Here is a 23719-nt window from a genome sequence, read left to right on the forward strand (position 1 = left end):
TCCTCTCCTGTGTAGTTTTCCTCCCACCGCCACTTTCACAAGCTTTCCTGCTCCTGATTACTTGGCAGTGCTGCTGCTCCTGCCAGCCGCCATGTTTGTTTACAGCTCATGTGGGAAGTGGGTCTTCTCTCCTCTCCTGTGGAGTTTTCCTCCCTCTGCCACTCTCACAAGCTTTCCCACTCCTGTTTGCTGGGCATGAGCCCTGCTCCTCCCAGAGGCTCTCAGGCCCGCCCAGCTTGTTTATTTACAGTCCCAGGAAGGATTCCCTTCCCCCAATCTTCAGCGCTCAGGGTGCCCCACCCTCTTTCCAGCGTGTCTTAATTGTTCTTATTGCTTATTACTCAGTTTCTCTTTTTATCCCCGGGTGGAGGTCAGTCTGTCCAGGGGGCTATGCTGCTCTGGCCCAGGCTTGTCTGTGGGAGTACCGTGGTTCCGTGAAGCTCACCTGGGCCACATCTTCCAAAGCAGTCTGTGCGCCGGCCACTGGCGGCCCGGGGGCCCTCCTCGTTTCTGCATTTAATGTGAGGTGGAGATTCTCTGTGCCGGCTGGAGATGTGGAGGGGTCAAAGTTATGCCTTTTCTCAGTGATTATGCCTACAAAGTGTGTCTCCAGTGTCTCTCCAAGATTTCACTATAAGAGGCTCACTTTCTGCTTCCTCCCTCTAGCCGCCATCTTGGAATCCCTATCACAATACATATTCTTCTCTGCAGCCCATGGAACTTTCTACAAAATAGATCATATCCTAGGGCACAAAGCAAGTCTCAGCAAATATAAGAAAATAGAAATGATACCATGCATACTATCTGATCACAATGCAGTAAAAGTAGAACTCAACAAAAAAAAAAGACAAAAAAACATGCAAACAGCTGGAAACTGAATAACTCATTGCTTAATGAACAATGGGTCATTGATGAAATAAAAGAGGAAATTAAAAGTTCCTGGAAGTCAATGAAAATGAAAACACAACATACCGGAATCTATGGGACACAGCTAAGGCAGTCCTGAGGGGAAAGTTTATAGCCATGAGTGCATATATTAAAAAGACTGAAAGATCCCAAATCAATGACCTAATGATACATCTCAAACTCCTAGAAAAACAAGAACAAGCAAATCCCAAAACAAATAGAAGGAGAGAAATAATAAAAATAAGAGCTGAAATCAATGAAATAGAAACCAAAAAAAACCATACAAAGAATTAATGAAACAAAAAGTTGGTTCTTTGAAAAAATAAACAAGATTGATAGACCACTGGCAAACCTGACTAAAATGAGGAGAGAAAAAACCCAAATAAGTAGAATCAGGAATGCAAAAGGGGAGATAACAACAAACACCATGAAGTCCAGGAAATCATCAGAGAGTACTTTGAGAACCTATATTCAAATAAATTTGAAAATCTAAAAGAAATGGACAGATTTCTAGATACATATGATCATCCAAAACTGAACCAAGGGAAATTAATCACCTGAATAGACCTATAACACAAAATGAAATTGAAGCAGCAATCAAGAGTCTCCCCAAAAAGAAAAGTCCAGGACCTGATGGATTCTCTGCTGAATTCTATCAGACCTTTAAAGAAGAACTGATACCAACCCTCCTTAAACTGTTCCATGAAATAGAAAGGGAAGGAAAACTGCCAAACACATTTTATGAAGCCAGTATTACACTTATCCCAAAACCAGGCAAAGACACCTCCAAAAAGGAGAACTATAGGCCAATCTCCTTAATGAACATTGATGCAAAAATCCTCAAGAAAATAATGGCAAATCAAATTCAGCAACACATCAAAAAGATTATTCACCACGACCAAGTAGGCTTCATCCCAGGGATGCAGGGGTGGTTCAACATACGAAAATCAATAAACATAATAAACCACATTAACAGAAGCAAACCACTTGATCATCTCAATAGATGCAGAAAAAGCCTTTGATAAGATCCAACATCATTTCATGATAAAAGCTCTAAGAAAACTAGGAATAGAAGGAAAGTACCTCAACATTATAAAAGCTATATATGACAAACCTACAGCCAGCATTGTACTTAATGGAGAAAAACTGAAACCATTCCCTCTAAAATCAGGAACCAGACAAGGATGCCCACTATCTCCACTCCTATCCAACATAGTACTGGAATTCCTTGCAAGAGCAATTAGGCAAGAAGAAGGAATAAAAGGAATACAAATAGGTAATGAAACTGTCAAAATATCCCTATTTGCAGACAGTATGATCCTATACTTTAAAGACCCAAAAAACTCTACTCAAAATCTCCTAGACACCATCAATAGCTACAGCAAGGTAGCAGGATATAAAATCAACCTAGAAAAATCATTAGCATTTCTATACACTAATAATGAACAAACTGAGACAGAATGTATGAAAACAATTCCATTTACAATAGTCTCAAAAAATATCAAATACCTAGGTGTAAACCTAACAAAGGATGTGAACGACCTCTACAAGGAAAACTATAAACTTCTAAAGAAAGAGATTGAGGAAGACTATAGAAAGTGGAGAGATCTCCCATGCTCATGGATTGGTAGAATCAATGTAGGAAAAATGTCGATACTCCCAAAAGTAATCTACATGTTTATTACAATTCCCATCAAAATTCCAATGACATTCATTAAAGAGATTGAAAAATCTACTGTCAAATTTATGTGGAAACTCAAGAGGCCATGAATAACCAAGGCAATACTCAGTCAAAAGAATAATGTTGGAGGTATCACGACACCCGAATTCAAACTATATTACAAAGCAATAACAATAAAAACAGCATGGTACTGGCACAAAAACAGACATGAAGACCAGTGGAACAGAACAGAAGACCCAGATATGAAGCCACACACTGTAACCTACTTGTCATTGACAAAGGTGCTAAAAATATATGATGGACAAAATACAGCCTCTTCAACAAAAACTGCTGGGAAAACTGGTTAACAGTCTGCAAAAAAAACTGAAATTAGATCCATGTATATCACCCTGTACCAATATTAACTCAATATGGATCAAGGACCTTAATATCAGACCTGAAACTCTAAAGTTGGTACAGGAAAGAGTAGGAAATACTCTGGAATTAACAGGTATAGGCAAGAACTTTCTCAATGGAACCCCAGCAGCACAGCAACTAAGAGATAGCATAGACAAATGGGACCTCATAAAACTAAAAAGCTTCTGCTCAACAAAAGAAATGGTCTCTAAACTGAAGAGAACATCCACAGAGTGAGAGAAAATATTTGCCAGCTACACATCAGACAAAGGACTGGTAACCAGAATATATAGGGAACTTAAAAAACTAAATTCTCCCAAAATTAATGAACCATTAAAGAAATGGGCAAGTGAACTAAACAGAACTTTCTCAAAAGAAGAAATTCAAATGGCAAAAAAACACATGAAAAAAAATGCTCACCATCTCTAGCAATGAAGGAAATGCGAATTAAGACCACACTAAGATTCCACCTTACCCCTGTTAGAATAGCCATCATTAGCAGCACCACCAACAACAGGTGTTGGCAAGGATGTGGGGAAAAAGGAACCCTCTTACACTGCTGATCGGAAGTAAACTAGTACAACCACTCAGGAAAAAAATTTGGAAGCTAATTAAAAATCTAAACATTGATCTACCATATGATCCAGCAATACCACTCTTGGGGATATACCCAAAAGACTGTGACACAGGTTACTCCAGAGGCACCTGCACACCCATGTTTATTGCGGCATTATTCACAATAGCCAAGTCATGGAAACAGCCAAGATGCCCCACTACTGACGAATGGATTAAGAAAATGTGGTATCTATACACAATGGAATTTTATGCAGCCATGAAGAAGAATGAAATGTTATCATTCGCTGGTAATTGGATGGAATTGGAGAACATCATTCTGAGTGAGGTTAGCCTGGCCCAAAAGACCAAAAATCGTATGTTCTCCCTCATATGTGGACATTAGATCAAGGGCAAACACAACAAAGGGATTGGACTTTGATCACATGATAAAAGCGGGAGCACACAAGGGAGATATGAGGATAGGTAAGACACCTAAAAAACTAGATAGCATTTGTTGCCCTCAATGCAGAGAAACTAAAGCAGATACTTTAAAGCAACTGAGGCCAATAGGAGAAGGGGACCAGGAACTAGAGAAAAGGTTAATTCAAAAAGAATTAACTTAGAAGGTAACACACATGCATAGGAAAGCAATGTGAGTCAACTCCCTGTATAGCTATCCTTATCTCAACTAGCAAAAACCCTTGTTCCTTCCTATTATTGCTTATACTCTCTCTTCAACAAAATTAGAATTAAGGGCAAAATAGTTTCTGCTGGGTAGTGAGGGGGTGGGGGATAAAGGGAGGGGTAAAAGGTAAGGGAGGGGATAGGGGAAAGGGAGAGAAATGACCCAAAGATTGTATGCACATATGAATAAAATAAAAATTAGAAAAAAAGAAAAAAAAGAAATCCACTTATATTCTTAGAGGTGTTTCCTTATAAGTCAAGTCATTTTTCCCTAGTGTTTTTCAAGATTCTCTCTTTGTTTTTGGAGGTTAATTATGATGTGTCTCAATGTAGACCTCTTTATGCTGATCTATTTGGGGTATGGTGGTATTACTGAATCCGAATGTCTGTTTTTCTTTCTATATTTTGGAAGTTTTAGGCCTTTATTATGATAATATTGGTAGTACTGGAAATTGAACTCAGGGCTTTGAGCTCACGAGGCAAGCACTCTACCACTTGAGCCACTCCTCTAGTCCTTTTTGTTTAGCTTGTTTTCAGATAGTGTTTCAAGCTTTTTGCCCAGCCAGCCTCAGTTGGTGATCCTCCTACTGCTATGTTCTGAGTAGGATTATAGGTAGGTACCACCAGGCCTGCCCTTAAGTTATTACTTTTAAAAATAAGCTTTCTTTTCCTTTTCCTTTCAAAAGTCCCATAATGTATGTATTAGTTTGTTTGAATAAATCCCATTGTCTTTTCTAAATTTCTTTTCATCCTTTTTTTTCTTCCTCTGATTATATAATTTCATGCAATTTGTCTTTTCGTGCACTAGTTCTTTCTTCTGCTGATCAAGTCTGATGCTGAAGCGCTCCATTGCATTTTATAGTCCAATTGTAGTCTTCATCTGCAGGATTTCTCTTTTGTTCTTTTTTTAATTTTATATCTCTTGTTTGAACTTCTCATTTTGGTCTTGTATTGTTTTACTGATATCATTAAATAGTCTCTCTTTGCTTTCTTACAGCTTGCTGAAAGGCTTTAGAACAATTTTTTTGCGTCATTACAATAAGTTTGTTGTTTCCTTGATTTTTCATGATCCTATAGCCTTGTGTAGGTGCCTGTACTTATTTTGTTGTTCCTTGTTGGTTGTTTTTTCTCTTTTTGTGTGTGTGTGTGTGTGTGTGTGTGTGTGTGCACGTGTGTGTGTGTGCGTGTGTGTGTGAAAGAGACAGAGAGAGATAGGGTCTCACTATATAACCTGAGCTGGCCTTGAACTTGTGATCCCCCAGTCTCTTAAGTCCTGGGATTACCAGTATGCACTGCTATCCTTGGTGCCTCTACTTTTGAAGAAGCAGTCACATTTTCCAGACTTCATAGATTGACTTCCACAAGGGACTTCCTTTACCTGTGTTGGAGGTGTGGAGGGGATTGACTAAGGAGGCATGCTAGGGCTCACTGTTTGTACCAGGTTAACCTCCAAGAGTGGGGATGTGTAACTACTCCAGGTCTGTGGGGGGCACCACAGTGTCTCATCAGCTCAGGCAGCTGGTCTGCAACAATGGTAACTATGTAGACCTTGGCAGCAAGTGCTACTTCTGTGTTGCATCCACAGTGGTTGCAAATGCCACTGGAAACCCAAGCCTTTGCCTCCATGCTCAGTAGTGGGGACAAGACAGGGTGCATTGGGAGCCAGGGCTCATAAAATACACTCAATGAGCTGTGAAGGCAAGCTGCCACTGTGAGGATATGACTTCAGGGACTAGCTACAGCCACATGCAAGATGGCAAGGAACAGGACCAGTGGTAGGGACTGGGGCCAACCACAAATGCATGGCAGTAGGAACTGGGGCTAGCAGCAGGGTCCTGGGATGGTTGCAGGTATATGTGTAGTGGAAATGCTGGGTCCCTGGGCCAGGGTACCCATTGCAGTGCTGCTCAGGGTGGTTCTCACAGGGGTGGTGGCTGGGTGGGGTATCTTAAGGAGCTAGAGTCCTCAAATGGCAATATTGTCTTTGTAGGCCTTTGGTAGTAAAAGCGTCAGAAGATCTTGTATATTAGCAATGGTCATTGGTTTCCTTAGTGGTGGTAACCTCTGGAGTCAATGCAGAGTAAGTCACTGGAGTTCAGAGAAATGAACACTGTATGGTCCTTGGCAATAAGGGTGTAGAGGGTCCATGGTGACTACAATGGCTGTTGAGGCCCTCAGTAGTCAAAGTGCTTTGCAAAACATGCCACTGGGGACCATGATATCTCCTGCTATTGTCAGGATAGCCCCTGCCCTTCCTTGTTTTCAGCTGTCTCAGCTATGCTGGTCTTCCCAGTGACCTGCATGGGATAAAACCAAAATGGTTCTTCAAGTAATGCCCCAAAAGGCTGAGGAAGTTGATCATTCACTCTACTCTCCTTTCTCTTATGGGGGTGGACTTGGGGAGTTCCATGGTGCTTTGCTGTGCCCACCTGCAGGGTGAGAGGACACGGGTATAAGAAAACAGCTCCCTCTGCCCTTTCTGTGTGGCTGCTCTTGGGTTTTTGATCCATTGCGTTGCTGCATCTTCCTAAGTAGACTTCTGAGCTCTCCCAGAGCTGTTTTCATTCCTGGATAGCAGTATTTTTTTGTAGAAGGCATGAAGGCTAGTCTTGTACTCTGCCATCTTACTGATGCCATTTCTCATATCAATTTTCTTAATTCATTCTTGATGAAGACACATTTCCATTCTAAGTTAGGAAACTAAAGCTCAAAGAAGTTATTGGCCCTTGAGTCAGAGTTGGTCTTAGCCTCAGACCTCTATAACTCTGAGTTCCAGCTTTTAATTGCAATGCCTTTCAGTCTTTCTATTTTAAAACTAATAGCTAGATATGTAAATACAAGCAAACAAATGAACAAACAAAAGTTTTCTCTAGCATCAGCCAAGTTTTATAGTAGCTGAGCTTATGAGCTAGGAGGGCCCTAGAGCTGTATACTTCCCTTTCACTGGGTGCTTTGGTCTATATGCATTTTAGAATAAGTCATAAAATGGAATTTACTGCAAGCAACATCAATGACTTATTAATTAATGTGAATTTCTAACTGATAACTACTCCCCATCTTCTAATGTGCAGAAAATGAGGCAGTTATCTGTATTTCCATTTTCTTGTTTTAATGGTATCCGCATTGAAATCCTGAATTGATTCTTTTTTCTTATTTTTTTCCTTTATGTGCACCTCTGTGTAAAAATTTCATTAAAGATTCTACACACTCTATTTGAGATTGGTAGCTTAATCATATAAAGAACATGTTTGGCCAAAACCATATTCATGTAAATTATCATGCCCTGCTTCCATTGTTACTTCATTTCCAGTCCATCTCTTACAGCAGCCCGAGTGATGTACAAAGGTGAGTCGGGTTGTGTCTTTCCTCTGCACTGTACTGTCCAACTTATCACTAAGCCAAAGTGAAAGGTCCATCTGCCCTATGAGCCACAGGGTGCTCTCACATCCTCTCTAACTTGACCTTGCACCATCCTCTCCCTGGATCACTGCCCTCCAGCCAAAGAGTTCTTGGAGTTCCCTCCAGTAGGAATGTTTTTCCTTGACCTCCTCAAAGGAATAATGCCGTTCCATGTGTTCTTTTATTTCACCTCCTCAGGAAGGCCTTCCATAATTATCATGTCTGAGGAGGATCCCTCTTTTCTGTTCTCCCCAGTAGACTACCTCTTGTCTCAGTTTTTCATTTTCTAGCATGTATCACACACCACAAGGTTTTTTTGTCCATTTGATTTTTGTCAGTAGCACCTAACTCATTATGTATGTTAAATGTAGAAACCTTCCTTTTGCTTCTTGATATATGCCCAGTGCCTAGAACGAGCTTGGTACATAGAAGGTACTAAATAAATGTGCTGAATATATGAATTATTTATATTCTTTCAATTATATTCTTTTTAAAAAATATTTTGAGATTGAACTCAGGGTCCCATACTTACTTAGCAAGCCACTTTGAGCCATACCTTCAGTCCTTTTGCTTTTACTTGCTGTTCAGATACGGTCTTGTACTAACTTTGCCCAGGCCAGCCTGGAACAAATATCCTCCTATCTCTGCCTCCTGGGTGGCTGGGATTACATGCATGTACCTCCATATCTGGCCCGCAATTATTTTCTTTAGATCTACTTTTAAAACCTTTTGGATTTTTCTAAAATATTATTCCATTTGACTGAAATTAGTATGTCAAAGGTACCCATAGAAACCTACAAGTAACAGGGACATTATAAGCCACTGTGTCACAGGCTACAGTGCCTGTCCAGTCACTAAACAAAATAAATATGCTTCTGCACTAAAATAAGTTAAAAATATTAGGACAAATATAGTGATCTCAGAAATTTCTGTCTGTTGGTTGGCAAAGAAAACATTTAGGAGAGATTGAAGATTTATGCTAAGATTTGTGACGTCATTAATCTCTATCTGCTGTGAAATCTAAATTAAAAATATATGCTCAAGTCAAAGCATATGAAATTTACAAATAAATTTTTATAATTTATAATTTGTATGTAATTAAATGCTTATATTTCTGAATTTCTTTTCTCTATCCTTGTGAGATGAACAATGAAATTCTTTACAGGGAAAGTGTTAATGAACAACACTTTCAAATTTGCCATTGCCAAAGAGAAGTCTCCTTTAATTTATTTAAATAATGTGACTTTAAAGAAGTCAACATAGGTTTTAGTAACAACATTTCAGCAATGTGAAAGTGTAAGCAAATGGTTATTCCTGAATCAGAACTAATGGACCCTCCCTTTTTAAAAATTGAGTTTTGAGGATCATGCCACTTCTTATTTATGGGTAAAGTGTGTGCCATCTCTGTCTTAACAGGTTGCCATTTATTTCTCTCATCACCCATCCCAGAGGAGGCCGTGTTGCTGGTTGCGATGTGAGTCCTGAACCGGAGTCAACAATGCCCATTGGTCATCCTCAGTCAAATATCAAGGAAGTTTGTGATTTAGGCTAAAAATGAAAAGATCTGACCAGCTGCTCCTCTCAGGCTCAGTTCTAATTGCTATGTGGAAAAAAGAATACTATAGAAAAGTAATTGTGAGTCTGAATACAATGGTTTCCAAACAGGAATCTAGCCCTGTTTATTTTGGAAGAGCCATGTGGATCAATCTGGCTGTGAGCAAGGTACTCATGTGTGTGCTTCTGCCCAGGAGGGCTGCCAGGTTCATCCACCTCATTTGGATGGAAATATCTCACTGTGAATTGTTTGTCTTCTTTACCCGGAACCCTGAAAACAAGAATGTTTTTAATGTCAATAATAAATGATTACTTGTGTATGTGAAAATAAAGCCCAAAAATTTGGTAAGAATAGCCACTCTTGAGGATTCAAGCTCTGACAGTCAGAGGGATAAACTGTCCTTAGGGTTAATGTCAGTAGGACCTAAGAGTTTAATAAGGGATTAATGGGGAAGGCGGCAGACAGATCTTCTTCAAGCAGGCACAGGACACTCCTGGCCTCTGCATCTCGTTATTCCCCATCTGACCCGCTGTTTTCCCACAGGCTCTTGTCTGTCCTGATACATCAAGCCTAGATTGAAACTTTCTTGGCTCTGAAGTGTGGATGTGCTTTCCAATTTTCCCATTTGTTTCCATTTGTAAATATTAACTAACATGGACTAGGTACTCTGGCATAAAGAGTGAAACATGAAGTATCTTCATTGCTGAGGAAGGTTTCTGGCTTTTCCAAGAATCACAATTCAATTTTATGTGTCATGTAAGCACTTTTAATTCAATTCTATCCCTTTTTCAATAAGATACAATGAAAAGTTAAAAATATAAAACTATACTACCTTTGGCTTCTGTTAAGTAATATTGTGTTTCAAGTTTTAAAATATATTGTATGCTGCAAAAGTTTATTTAGCATATAATCCAAATTCCTCAAAGTCTTCAATTTACCTAATACTGCTGGTGTATGAAGAAAAACACATTTTAATACAGCTAATTTAGACATGGCAGTAAAATCCCAAAGATCTTAAATTCTAGTTGCGCATTGAATTGGCTCCAAGAAAATATTTATTCCAGCATATAACAAAACACATTTGTTTTAGATATCCATATTTATATTGGTCTCTTTCAACAGTTTTAGTTTTCAAGATTTCATAGCATTAGCTGTTCATTTTGCATTGTGCTTTTCAAGGTCACAAGAAAAAATCACTATTATCACTTGCAGAGGAGAAGATGTTGAACTGAGTATTTTTATTTAAAATGTTCCTGTGCTTAAAGAAGGAAATGGTTATATGCCAGAACTCAGAAGCAGATAGTTCAAAGCAGTTATCTACTCCCAAGTTGAAATTTCTTTTTCCTAATTATATGTTCCATATAATTGAGTATCCATTTTGTGCATAACTAGTTGCATACAGTTTAAAATGTTTGCTTGGACTCCTGCAGTGAGAAGAGTCAGTGAGTGATTAGGTCAAGCAGCTCAAAACAGTTGAAGGAAAGGGTGAATGCTATGGATATCAATTTTTATTTCATACCAGCAGGTTGTGTCCTTCATCTAAGTGATGTTTGCAGGTTAGCACTTATGCTCTGTGATATGCACTGAAGGCACTGTTTATGGCCAACAAGGAACAAGGATTATTTAGGGTAGGTAACTGCCCAGAGAAAAATTAAATGTAATGAACAAAGCCAGAGAAGGGCACTGAGTTTGCTAAGTGCTATCTACGCTGGCTTACTCTGTGCCAAGTGTCTTCTATATTATCTCACTTAAGCCTCACAAGAACCATTGAAGCAGCCACTCTTCCCTCCATTTCCCAGAGGAGATGGCTGAAGCCAAAAAAAAATTCAGAAAATGGCCACATAAATGTTTCTGTAATGTCAAAACAAAACAAAATTCCACTTGTTAATTCTCTAAGCAAATATCATCATTATGTTATTGAAAACTAGACTTCATTGTATACATTTGACCCTAAGAAAAAATATCAGTCATTAGGTTAGTAGATTTTCCTCCACTTAGATGCTATTACTATATTTTAAAAAGAACTATTTATGTTTGGAAGGAGATAGTTTGAATTTATGGACCCTGATTGTCAAATCTCAGTGCACAGTTGTGGAAGGACTTCACTCTCAAAGTGACTATTTCAGCTTGATACATCCCAGTGAGGGACATAGTTGGGGAAAGAACCCAAGCTGTTCTTCTACAACTTTTCCATGAACAAGAGCCAAAATTTAAGCACTAATTCAAATGGTCCAGCTGTCACCTGTGACAAACTCAGGACTGGGCTTATCACTTTCTATAGAATATGCTTAGTCAAGATTTATCTCACGTCATAGGGAGGAAATTATTGTATTTTATAATGGTTAAATAAATTATAAAATTTAACTTTTATTGGCCTTTTTCATGTTTCTGTCATAGAGTTTGTTGTCTGTAAATAAAAATACAGTAAACTATACATGTCATTATAATATATGAAATATTTAGGTACATTATGCATTTACTTCCAATCTTAATTTATGCTTTGATCTTAGAAGTGAATAAGAAGACAATTTGTGGCTTTTTAATGATATAATAGAAACACCAAATGTAATCAATTTGTAAAAGATTTGAGTTAGGTAAATTACCTGGTATCTTAGCAAAAAAAATGCTAAATCATGGATAAAAAATATGTAAATGCTATTATTTTAGATCTTATAACTTTAGAGTTTTAACATTAATCTAGTTCAAACTTCTATATTCAGGCACTTTTTTCCTGTCAATAACTTTGGTTTACTGAAATTTTCCTTCTTGGTTGCTCTGTTCTCTTTCTCGCTTGTTTCTCTGGGTGTATACACTCATTTTGTGGAGAAAATCCTGAAATTGCCCCATGTGTCAACTTTTCAATAATTTATACTATGCCATTAATAAACTAGGAGATAATTTGCAGTTAGTCATTGATAGTGTTTTTCTGGCATTATTTATTTTACTGTATACCTACTGTGTTCCAGAAGTCTCAAAGTCTTAGACAAAGTTTGGAATTATCATTTTGCTCTTTTGGCAGGGAATTCTGAAATTTATAGACAAACATGATAGAGTAAATTAAGATTCAGATGATAAATTTGTAGACAAGGTTTTAAAACAATTTTTCCGATGAATTCAGATGAGGCTTCTGAAAAATTTGTTATAGTTTAAAATATATATGATTGGTATAAATTATGATAAAATTATATTAACTTCTTATGAGAGGATACGATAAAAATAGCATTCATCATTTCAAGGTCACTCATCTAAAGCTATTAACATTTTTGCTTTGCAAATTTACCTAGTGTTTATTTAAAATTATGTACTACTGGGCACACTCTTCAATTACAAATAATCAATTTTAAAAGAAACTCTTTTAATTATAAATAGTAACTCTTTTAATTATAAATTATAAATAGTATATAATAGAATTCCTGAATTGCTTTTGGTATAAATCCATTATTAAATACCTTATCTGTATTACCCAACTGGTAAAGCACCTGCCGAGCAAGCTTTAGACCTTAAGTTCAAACCTCTCTGCCGTCCACCCCCTCCACCAAAAGCATATATTACCACAATATCAAATGACATGAAATTTAGTTACCAATCTTCTAACCACATATGCCAGAGAAGGAGACATTGTACCAACCAAATGGATTGGAGCAAGATTATGATATTACCATATCATTAATTCTGTAGTTGATAAGAAGTGTGAAACACCTCTGTTAACCACAAATACAATACCACTCTGTCACAGTAAACTAGAAACAAACCTAGCTGAAGTATTGCAACTCTGTAAATTTTCTAATCAAACAGTGACATATTTGAGCTGAGAGTCTAAGGGTATTTGCTTTGTTCTGTTTGCTTGGATTTTCCAAACTGTCTCAGTTCCTGATTGCACATTGCTATTGTGTGGATCAAATAATCCCTGGTCACAAAAATACCCTAGGGAGTGACTCCCCTGGCGTCCAGGTTATGAGTGTGGTCAGTCATTCCACATGCCTTCGGGATGAGCTATCTTTGCCATGATGAGAGATTTCCTTTTCAAGTTTTCTAATCCTCAAACACAACATAAAATTGAAAAATCATAAATAAAAGTCAAAGTAACTAAGAAAATGTGTGCAGAAATCTCATTGAAGACAGCACTGAAATTAGGTTATCTTTTGTGTCTTTGAAAAAATTATTCTTGACAAAGCAGAATAAACTTTATAATATACTCAGAATTGTAAATATCTACTACGCTGAGTTCTTCAAGGTGAACCACAACCAGATATTAACTACATTTTTGCTGTGAACTCGTTGGATATGCCAGTTTTCTCCTTTTGTGAGGTTCCTTGCATTACGAAACAACTTGGGAAAGAAATTAAAAAGAAAAAAATGATTCCGTAAACCTATTTCTCTTCCTCCCCCCCCCCCACCCCGCAATCTCATTATGCCTTGGAGAGTGAAATCATGTGTTTTCGGCAATGTAACTCGTTTTATGATAGTGGTCTTCCAATGTCTCAGGATATTCTTGGCTTTTCCTGAGCTGAGCAGAGGCACAGCTCCCGGAGTGTGGCTAAGTGGAGCCCCAGCCTGCTAGTCTGTGTGAACCTGGGATGCAGAAATGTCCCAGATTCCAGGCGCTCTCTGAGATCCAGCCCCTGGCGTCCTGTAGACCAAAGGGCTCTGCAGAGCTGGGAAAAGCCGCCAGGTGCGGTCGCACGGAGAGGGCACTCTTTAAGGATAACGGAGTCAGAGAGCCTGCCTTCCCTGATTCTTTCTTCCCATCCTTTGCTCCTAGGATTTTATGAGTTTTCTGCAAGGGGTCAAGCATGGGTCAGACAAACAAACGTGTTCTTTCCAGCCACCGTAACCGGATCGCAGCAGCGAAATAAACTCCTAGAAGCGTCCAGAGACCGCAGCCAGTGCGCCAGCCCTTGGTAAAAGCAACTTCTAAGTGAAGCTGCTAGAGCCGCGGGATGCAGATTATAGTTGGTGGCTAAGGTCCCCTTTGAGTCCCCCAAAATGCCTGGAGGAGGGAGACAGAGAGGGAGCACCTGGCAAAAGCAGCCCTCAGTTGTGCACGGAGCAGCGAGCTGGAAAGCCCTGCAGCTTCAAGAGAAGGAGGGAGAGATGCAAGGGCAGGACCAGGGTTCCCGGGAGAGGCCGCGAGTGGGGCCCTGCACCACCCCCACCCCTCACCGGGACAGCTGTCCAGTTCTGTAATTCATTAGCTTTCCCTACTCCGCCTTCCAAATACCACCCCCATCCAATTTAGCCCCCTGCCCCACCCTCGCTGACCTAATAAGGCCATGAAGTGTGCGGGAGACCTGTATAAAAGGGGAGGGCTCCCGGGAACTCTGCACGACGCCTGGAGCCAGGAGCCTGGAGCCAGGAGCCAGGAGCCAGGAGCCATCCAGCGCCGGGAAAAGCAAGCATGGCCAAGGAGTGGGGCTACGCCAGCCACAACGGTGAGTCCAGGGCTCTTCCAGAGTGGCCCAGCATTGCACAGAAAGTGAGCTGGAAAACGTGGGTGTCAGAGTTGGGTAAGCATTTAGCATTCACTGAGCCCTTTTTGGTGCTAAATGCGGCTGGTTCTTTATCTTTATCACACTTTGTTCTCCTATGTAGTTATTGTAAGCTCACTTTCTCTGACTGAGAAGTCAGCTAAGTTGAGGTTGGGGTCTGACTGTCCCCTCCTCTGCAGTACGAGGCAAGCACTAACCTCTCTGAGCCTGGTGTTGGTATGAGGCTCTCTGCTCTACCTATGACTTAAGTCTAATGAGAAAAAGAATACAACTGTACTCTGAAAACCACCAGAAATGCAAAAATGTCTATGATCAATGAATGAAGTCTATGTCAAAATAAGTCTTCAAGGCAATATTCTTGAGCTAGCACAAGGAATTCACAGAATTAAATGTAGTCTCCAGGCGTACTATGGGCAAAACTATGACTAGGTCTTAAATGCTTGTATTGCCCCATCTGAACCCAAGACAGTTAAGCAATCATTGTTCAGCCTCTGTGTATTTTGCAGGTTTAATCAATTGGAAAGCAGCTTTGAATTGTACACCAACATAAATTGTCTCAACTTTATTTCTTAGGTCCTGACCACTGGCACGAACTTTATCCCATTGCCAAGGGAGACAAACAGTCGCCCATTGAGCTGCATACTGAAGACATCAGGCATGACCCTTCTTTGCTGCCATGGTCAGCATCTTATGATCCTGGCTCTGCCAAGACCATACTGAACAACGGCAAGACCTGCAGAGTTGTGTTTGATGATACTTACGATAGGTCAAGTAAGTATGGCACTTAGGTAGGGGTGTGTGGACAACTTCAATGTTTGTGTTGGCAAAAATGTGATTTATGACACAGTCATAGAATTGGGAAGTGGGAGTGCTTTATCCCTGAAAACAGACATGACACTTGACTTGCCTTTAGCTGTAAAGAGTTATATTTATGCATTGAAGAGGAATGTCTCACCTCTAACTTTGGTTACTTTGGTGCTGCAAAGTGGCCCCATGCCCATTACTCCATCTTCTTTTCTTCTTTCTTTCCTTCCTTCCTTTCTTCCTTCCTTCCTCCCTCCCTCCCTTCCTTCTTTCCTTTCTTCCTTCCTTCCTTCCTTCGTTTCTTTCTTCCTTTCTTCCTCTCTTCCTGGGACTCAGGTTTGAAGCAGGTCTTTGTCTTTGCAAAGCAGGCACTCTTATCACTTGAGCCACACCTCCAGTTCTAGTAAGGCTGAAATTATTGTTGCTGACATACATAACTGACTATTGTTGGTGATGTTGCAATAAAGAATGCTAAGATTATAAGTCCTACATACTAAAAGATTCCAAGTAAGGAATATGGTAGAAGCTTACATTTTCTTAAATAATGATTTCATGTTGCTATCTTTTCCTTTTCTCTCCTTACCATTTAAGTCAATCTCCATTTTGAAGAGAAAACAACAAAATTAAGCTGTTTTTATTAGTATTTATTAGGTTGAACCTCATGAAAATGCTGTTTTTGTAAGCAAAAATAGTTGAATATTAGCAATTTGATATGGTTTATTTGAATACATTGGACTCACGTCCAAATAATAACTATTCCAAGTGAATTGACTGGAGAAACACAATGAATCAAACCATTTAATTCCCTCATGAACAAGTTCATACAGACCGAGCATTATTGTTTTAGATATACACTATGGTTCCCACATGTCACTTAGTCATTTCCAAAATAGCTACCCTTTGAATTTTATCTTTATCTAGTTTATGTTGCTGAATCTTGATTTTAAGGCCTCCTACAGTGTTTTCAATATCCTTTGGAAGGTATTTGAACCTCTACGCTACTCCCCAGGCTGAATTATTTGAGAACAAATTAAGTGATGGGTCCAGATGTTTATACAAGCCCAAATTAATGTTAACAAGAATTATCCAGTCTATTGATTTCCTGGGAAATTTCTCAATTTTCCATTTCATTTGATTTGAGAGGCACAATCTAAATTAGATGTGGATGAATGTTCTTTCTTGTTGTCTTAAGGAAAAGTGTACTTGCAGGCAAGACACAGACAAGAAATTCACATTTGCACAGTGACCACTGTGCAGGCACTGTGATGAACATGATTAAGGTGTGTAATCTCAGTTAATCCTCACACCAGGTCTGGAAGTGTGAAATTATTATCACCTTTCTAGAGATGCATAAATTAGTTCAGAGAAGTTTAGCAACTTGCCTGAGATCACACGACTATCAAGTGTGAGGCCAGGATTGGAACCTAAAGGTCTGTCCTGTTTCTTAGCTGCCCAGATTCTTCCCATCATACTACCCTAATGACCTTTCTTTGGGTGTGTGCATCCTTATTGTTGATCTATTATTTTTATTAAGTGTTGAACAAGAGTTCATGTTGTGAGGAGTCTGGAGTGCTTAGGAATGGCTTCATGTACTCAACAGATTGACCTCCCTTTGCCCATCAAGCCATGTTTAACACAGGGCTCTGAAGGGCAGTGTGAATTCACTGTTGCTCTCACTTACCTGACTCACAGTGCTGAGAGGTGGTCCTCTTTCTGGACCCTACCGACTTCGCCAGTTCCATCTTCACTGGGGCTCCTCAGATGATCATGGCTCTGAGCACACCGTGGATGGAGTCAAGTATGCAGCAGAGGTAGGAGGAACCACCTAATTGATTGTAGGTCTTACACAATGAAAATGGAAAAAATTAAAGACAATAACCTCAGCAACAAAACAACATCCACTGTTTTTGCTTCAAGGCTGTAGTTGTGAAACTACAGCATAAACTGGAGCTGCCAAACATGCCAGAACAGATGGTAGAGTGGGTAGGGGTGTTGGCATCATGCACAAAGATTTCCAGTGTTAAGTTAAGAAATTGGATGGCTGCTTAATATAAAAAGACTAGAGTCCTGAATGGACCCAGAATGGTAAGGATAGCTGGCACTTACTAAGTACATGAACTAACTCAATCCCCTCAACAACACTTTGCAAGAGGTTGCAGATGAAGCAACCTAGGTATAGAAAAGTTATTTAACAAAGGCACACAGCTGGTGAGTGCTAGACCTGGTGTTATTCTTTAGGCAGGTTGGCTTCAGAGTTCATCTCATCCAGTGCCCTGTGCTGTCTCTTTTATAAGAATATAGTGATTTACAAATAGCATTTAGTAATTTTGGCTAGTGCTCACGTTCTAGTCTCTTAATGAAGGTGTGTGTATACTTTTGTATGTGCAGCTCAGATCAAGGGAGCAAGTTACAAAGGGAAAGAGGCAAACCACCTACATGTTCTTTTTATAAAGCCACACATGTAAGTGGTAGCAATTTCCTTAAATGTGAGGATCACCTCATTTTCCTGCTTCACTCTTTTCCAAGAACAGGCTGTGGTCAATATAGGGGCCGGGATAGGAACCTGAAGGTATGGAGTGGACAGTCTCATTAGTGGAATCATTTGGATGTTTAATTGTTGGTTATATTAAACTGGAGGAAACCCAAAGTTCTTCACTGTGATCATTCCATTTCTCTACAACCAATCCAGAGTAGCAAAATAAATTAATCATTGAAAATGTTTTCCCAGTAGGTATTTCCCTCACAAATGGGGAAAGTTTAGAATATTTCTTCCAGATGTGGAATAGACTTTAAGTTTGACTTTTGTGCATTGAGTTATCTCACCCTTTTGGTCTTGAGTAAAATATTTTTAATTGCTGCAAACTATGATATTCTCTTGCCAGTGTAAGTAACTCAATATGGGAAACTTGATTAACTTAACTGGAGCTCATGTTCTAAATTAAGATAAGGTTGCCACCAGGATCTAGAGTTCTGCCTGAAGGGAGGGAGATAGTTTTATATGTTTTTTATTTAAACTAATAAAAATTTTACCAAATATTGTATGTTAATATTTAGAATTTTGTCAGTTTCTATGAGTATTAAACAACAACCCTTAGACTCACATTTTTAGGGTGTATGTGAATCATTTCACACACATTTCCTTATTCCAGGGATTTACCCTATAAGCTGTATTTTATGGTTTCAGCTTCATTTGGTTCACTGGAATCCAAAGTATAACACTTTTGGAGAAGCTCTGAAGCAACCTGATGGAGTTGCCGTGGTTGGCATTTTTCTGAAGGTAAGGTAAACATTGACTGAATTTTTTTTCTTTCAAAACTTAGTTCCTTATTAATGTTTAGGATCAATGCATGAGTTTCATTCCTTCTTCTGGTTTGAGGGATCTCTCTCTCTCTCTCTCTTTCTCTCTCTTCCTTCTTCTCCTTCTGTGTGTGTGGTGGGGAGTGGGGACACAGGCTTCAAGGGAGCTGATTATGGCGGTGATGAGGGCAAGATGACATGTGCTCATTATCTTTTCCCACTACTCCACTTCAATTGCACTGGAAACCAGAAAAGCCATTGGTGGGAACCTCTGTTATGCCAAGTGTCTGGCTGGACATCCCTGTAGCAAAGGTGCCACCACCCACATGATCCCAGGCTAAGAAGTGCAAGGAATGTGTGTGTTGTTCAGCCAGCCTTGGTTTATAGAGGACTTAGTGTCATTAACACATGAATCTGCTGGTAACACAATCTAGAATTTAAGTCAGAGGTGAAAATCTGGCTTCTTTCTTTTTGAATGACCTAATTTGTTTTATGTTCTGAATTCATTGGGTCATTTTCGGTGCTTGAACTTAACACAAGAAGTAGACCACATTTAAGAGGAAAGACAATGAATTTAGTTTGTCCATCCTAGCTCTAATTCTATTTTTTTTTTAAAGTCAAATAACTTTGCAGAGGAGGTAAAGGACATAGAACTAGATCAACATGTAATTTTGTGGTTTTGTACTTCAGAGGACAGGAGTCCAAGTTTAGATCAGAAAACATATACTCTAAAATCTTAGAGGAGAAATAAACTTGTTTTGCTTAGAACAAGATTTTCTGGCGGATTTATAAACACTAGTTGCATATAGATGGATCAGAATCAGTTTTTAAGATGATCTTAAATTGTGGAGGAGGGAAAAAAATCATGTTGGATTTTTATTTTCTTTATAGATAGGGCGGGAGAAAGGCGAGTTCCAGCTTCTCCTTGATGCACTGGACAAAATTAAGACAAAGGTAAAAGAAAATAATTTTCCCTCTTAAAACATAAAGCAGAGCGAGGATATGCTTTTACATTTTCAAGTAAAGTTTATCACTAAGTTTGATGGAGAATATGATATATTTGATACATTGTAAGAATCTTTGTAAATGTTACAATGTACCCCCACCCAGCACAACAAAAAGATCTGCCATTGTATTTGTTTAGAGCTTTTTAGAGCAATTTCACATACATCCTTTTATTTAAGTGTTACAACCTGTCAGATAATGATTTTCTCAAGAAAGTGGGTAAGAGAGAAGTAAAGTGTCCAATCTCTTCTCTTCCTCAGTCTTACAGAGGTTCCAAACACCAGCCAAGGATGGCCTTTTTCCAACTTTTTGGTAGAGGTTTGATTTTTTTCAGACAAGGTCCCCTTATGTAACTCAGGTAGGCCTCCAACTCTAGATCCTCTTGCCTCAGTCTCCCAAGTTCTGGGATTATAGGCATGAATCACCATACTTGGCTTAAAGCTGGCGTTTTTGGGGGAGGTGGAGGGTGGAACCAGTGTTTGAACTCAGGGCTTCATACTTGCAGAGAAGGTGCTCTACCACTTGAGCCACACCTCCAGTCCAAAGCTGGCTTTTTAAATCCTAGTGTTACCCTTTTGGCAGCACCTATATATTTTAAATCACTATTGTAGACTTTTCTAACTAACAAATTTTAGTTGCTTTGAGACTATTGTAATTAGTCGCCATTGAGTTTTACCACTAGAAAAAGTAACTATTATGAATGTAGCATTTAATAAAAATGTATGCTTGTTTTTTTTTATTGTCAAGAACCAAAACATCAACTTACATGAAGTAATTCAGTTACATTTAGATACAGTATGAATTTCACCTTCTGAGAAGTAACAGAATTAGAGTTCTGTCCATAGTAAAACAATAAGAATCAAAATACTGCAATGATTGTGCTAGATCAAGTCATAATATACAAACCGGCTTCCCATTCCTTTGTCCTTTATTTCTGAAAAACCTGAGCCTTTTTAAAAAGTGCTGTTTTTCTATTGCATTTGAAATCCTTTCTCACAAATAAAATGGTGAGACCTTCAGGGTAGGCATTGTGCTGCATGTTAAAATTCACAGTGCCCGCGCCTTCCTTGCTCTCTTCCAGGGCAAGGAGGCACCCTTCACACACTTCGACCCCTCCTGCCTGTTCCCCGCCTGCCGGGACTATTGGACCTACCATGGCTCCTTCACCACTCCACCCTGCGAGGAGTGCATCGTGTGGCTGCTGCTGAAGGAGCCCATGACGGTGAGCTCTGACCAGGTAAGCGGCAGCTGCAGAGTCTGGAGAGCACACAGACTTATATCACTGGCTGACTGTAGAAGACACAGATGCTAAACTGAAAACACATAGCTGCTAAATGGGTACTTACTGAACAGCTCTGTTGGAGATCTCATAGTTTGCCCTGGTTAATTTCCACCAGCCTCTCCTACTTTTTCAAATTTGGTTCCCCAAGAGTACCAGGATAAATGCAGTCACTTAAAAGCAGTTGTGATAGTGAATAATGACTAAGTTTATGCTCTATAAACACTCATGGGTTTAGATTAATATGAGTGAGTCTTTTTAAAATTAGGTTGTTCCTAAAATACTTAGCACTAGTTCGGAGATGAGCGAGCAAATTCAGAACTGGGAAGGAGAAGGGGATTGGAAGGAATTTAGCATCATTGTGAGGAGTATTTTATTTCTCTACTTTCACAGAAAAGTAATTTCAGGCTCAGAAAGATAAAGTAATGTGCTCATGAACTTGATCAAGTGCAGGATCCTAATCCCAGGTCTGGTCTGTCAGCTTCCAATATTTCTTGGTACCTCTTCTCAGGTCTCCCTTATTTCTATTTGTCTAAAGAGTATGCTAGCAACATTTATTAAAGAGGCTTTCCAGGAAAACTATTTGGGAGAAGTTAAGTAGCCGTGAGCATTGCAAAGAACACATTTAAGCAAATGAACACAGGGACACACACCCTAGAGCGCGAAGGTTTATTCTAATAACAAGATCAGTTTACCATTCTCTTTCCCTTGTCTTAAGACAGCAGCTTTCTTCTTTGGACCAAAGTATATTCATTGACTTTTTTGTCAAAAGATCCGATATAATGGTCTTACTCATTTGTTCAAAGCAATTGTCTTAGGAAAAGAATGAAATTTTCTTAAGGAGAAAGACTAAAAATGTTAATTTTAATATTGAAACAATATTCTTAGTGAGAAATATCTACTTTCTTATCCTTTAAGGGAAAAAGTCAGATTAAGATTTAAAATGTAGCATGACTCTAATAATTGGTTCCATAAACTTACTCAAGGAAGGCCTATTAAGCTTATTATTTACACTATGTTAAATCACGATCATCTACATAAAATTTATACTTCATACTGATGCCTCAAATTAAAATTCAGGAGAAACTCAGTAGAGAAAGGATTTGATCAGAGAGCATGATGATCTTAGGTAAAATAAAAAAGAGAGATTTTTACAAATTAAAAAAATCATGTATTATGAACTGCTCTGGATGGGTGCTGGAGTCAGGTTTTGTGTGCTCACCTGATGCCAATGCTTTGTGCCTTGCTGACCATCTGCCTCTGCCCCTTGCAGATGGCCAAGCTACGCAGCATCTTCTCAAGCGCTGAGAACGAGCCCCCCGTGCCCCTTGTGGGGAACTGGCGCCCTCCACAGCCTATCAAGGGCAGGGTGGTGAGAGCCTCCTTCAAGTGAGGCAGTGAAATCATCTTGCCCTCTTCAGGAAAGGAAACCTGCCACTGGAGAGCTTGCTCCTTGCCTCCTTCTGGTGCTCCTTACTCCATGTATATTTCATTCTCCACAATGAGAGAGGAGTGTGAGAGATGCAATTACCAAGAAACCACAGTTACTTTTGACAAGATCTAATACAAAAGCATGAATTTGACACATGACCTTTGTAATAATCATCTTTTCTGTAGAAGTAATATTTCTAGCAAAGTTTCTATGAAGAAGGAACAGACATGGAAGAGTAAAGATGTAGAAAAATGGCTATTGAGCACCATTTTTCTGCATCTCACATTTCACAGAGCCTCAGGTTTTCCTATTTTCATATGATGAGTCATCCATCTTACAGAAATGTTGAGTAATTCTCTATGTGGAGGTAAAGGTGTATGAAGATTATGTAACAAGCCTGAAATCAAAATTATCATGGACACCAAGAATTAAAATGAGAGTGTTTTTACCTCTTAAATAACACCAGCAAAAAGTCTATCACTTATTAAAATTTTAGTTACTACCAAGATTGCCTGGTTTTGATTATCAATGAAAGGAAAACACAAGAGGACCAGGTGTTTTAAATTTTTGATTGAATATTTGAATTTCTTCTTCATAAGGATGGTTTTCTTTACCTGAAGCTGGGCCATTTATTTTTTATTTCACTACTGTAATCCTTGCATGCTTACTAAGACAAAAGCTGTTTCTGATGTCTTTTGAAATCTGAGGCTGGAATTAATGATGCCTAGAACAGGAAGGAATGGATGACAGCTCTTGAAGCAGAAGCAGTTGTAGCAATCACCAATGCCAATAAAGACAGATGCAAAATGTTGGATATTATGTGTATGTGTTTTTTCATGAAAATGCATTATAAAGGAAAATGCATTATAAAGTAAAACTGAGAAGGACAAACTTTGTAAGGTAGTTTTTCAAACTGAAGGGCAGTGATAAAGGACTCAATTCTGAGTTTGGAGACTACATTCCTCAAGGAGGGGCCAAAGCAATCAGTGAGGCCTACCTGACAAAACCATGGATCAGGCATTGTGGACCCCACATCTGAGAGCATGAGTGTCCAGAGACCAAAGAAGTGGTTAGGCTTCTGGGGCTCAGACTGGTGCAGTGGGCGTGGAACATAGACTGTAGCTTTTATTTATTTATTTATTTTGAAAAATGTGATTTGGGGTGATACTAGTCCATTAATATTAAAGTCTATATATAGTAAGTATCTTTCCACTTAAAGACTAATTTTGCACTTAGT

General features: G+C 39.1%; 1 protein-coding gene across 1 annotated transcript; it reads left to right on the top strand.

Annotated features, from left to right (window-relative positions):
- Positions 1 to 14452: 14452 nt before the first annotated feature.
- Positions 14453 to 23296, top strand: Ca3 (carbonic anhydrase 3). Its single transcript, XM_020178835.2, has 7 exons — positions 14453 to 14608; positions 15239 to 15436; positions 17162 to 17280; positions 18654 to 18746; positions 19658 to 19720; positions 20853 to 21008; positions 22324 to 23296. Exons 1-7 carry the CDS (start codon positions 14575 to 14577, stop codon positions 22441 to 22443), a joined length of 783 nt encoding a protein of 260 aa, XP_020034424.1. The 5' UTR covers positions 14453 to 14574; the 3' UTR covers positions 22444 to 23296.
- The last annotated feature ends 423 nt before the right edge of the window (positions 23297 to 23719 follow it).

Source organism: Castor canadensis, chromosome 3 (assembly GCF_047511655.1).
Source record: "Castor canadensis chromosome 3, mCasCan1.hap1v2, whole genome shotgun sequence".
Classification (NCBI taxonomy): Eukaryota; Metazoa; Chordata; class Mammalia; order Rodentia; family Castoridae; genus Castor; species Castor canadensis.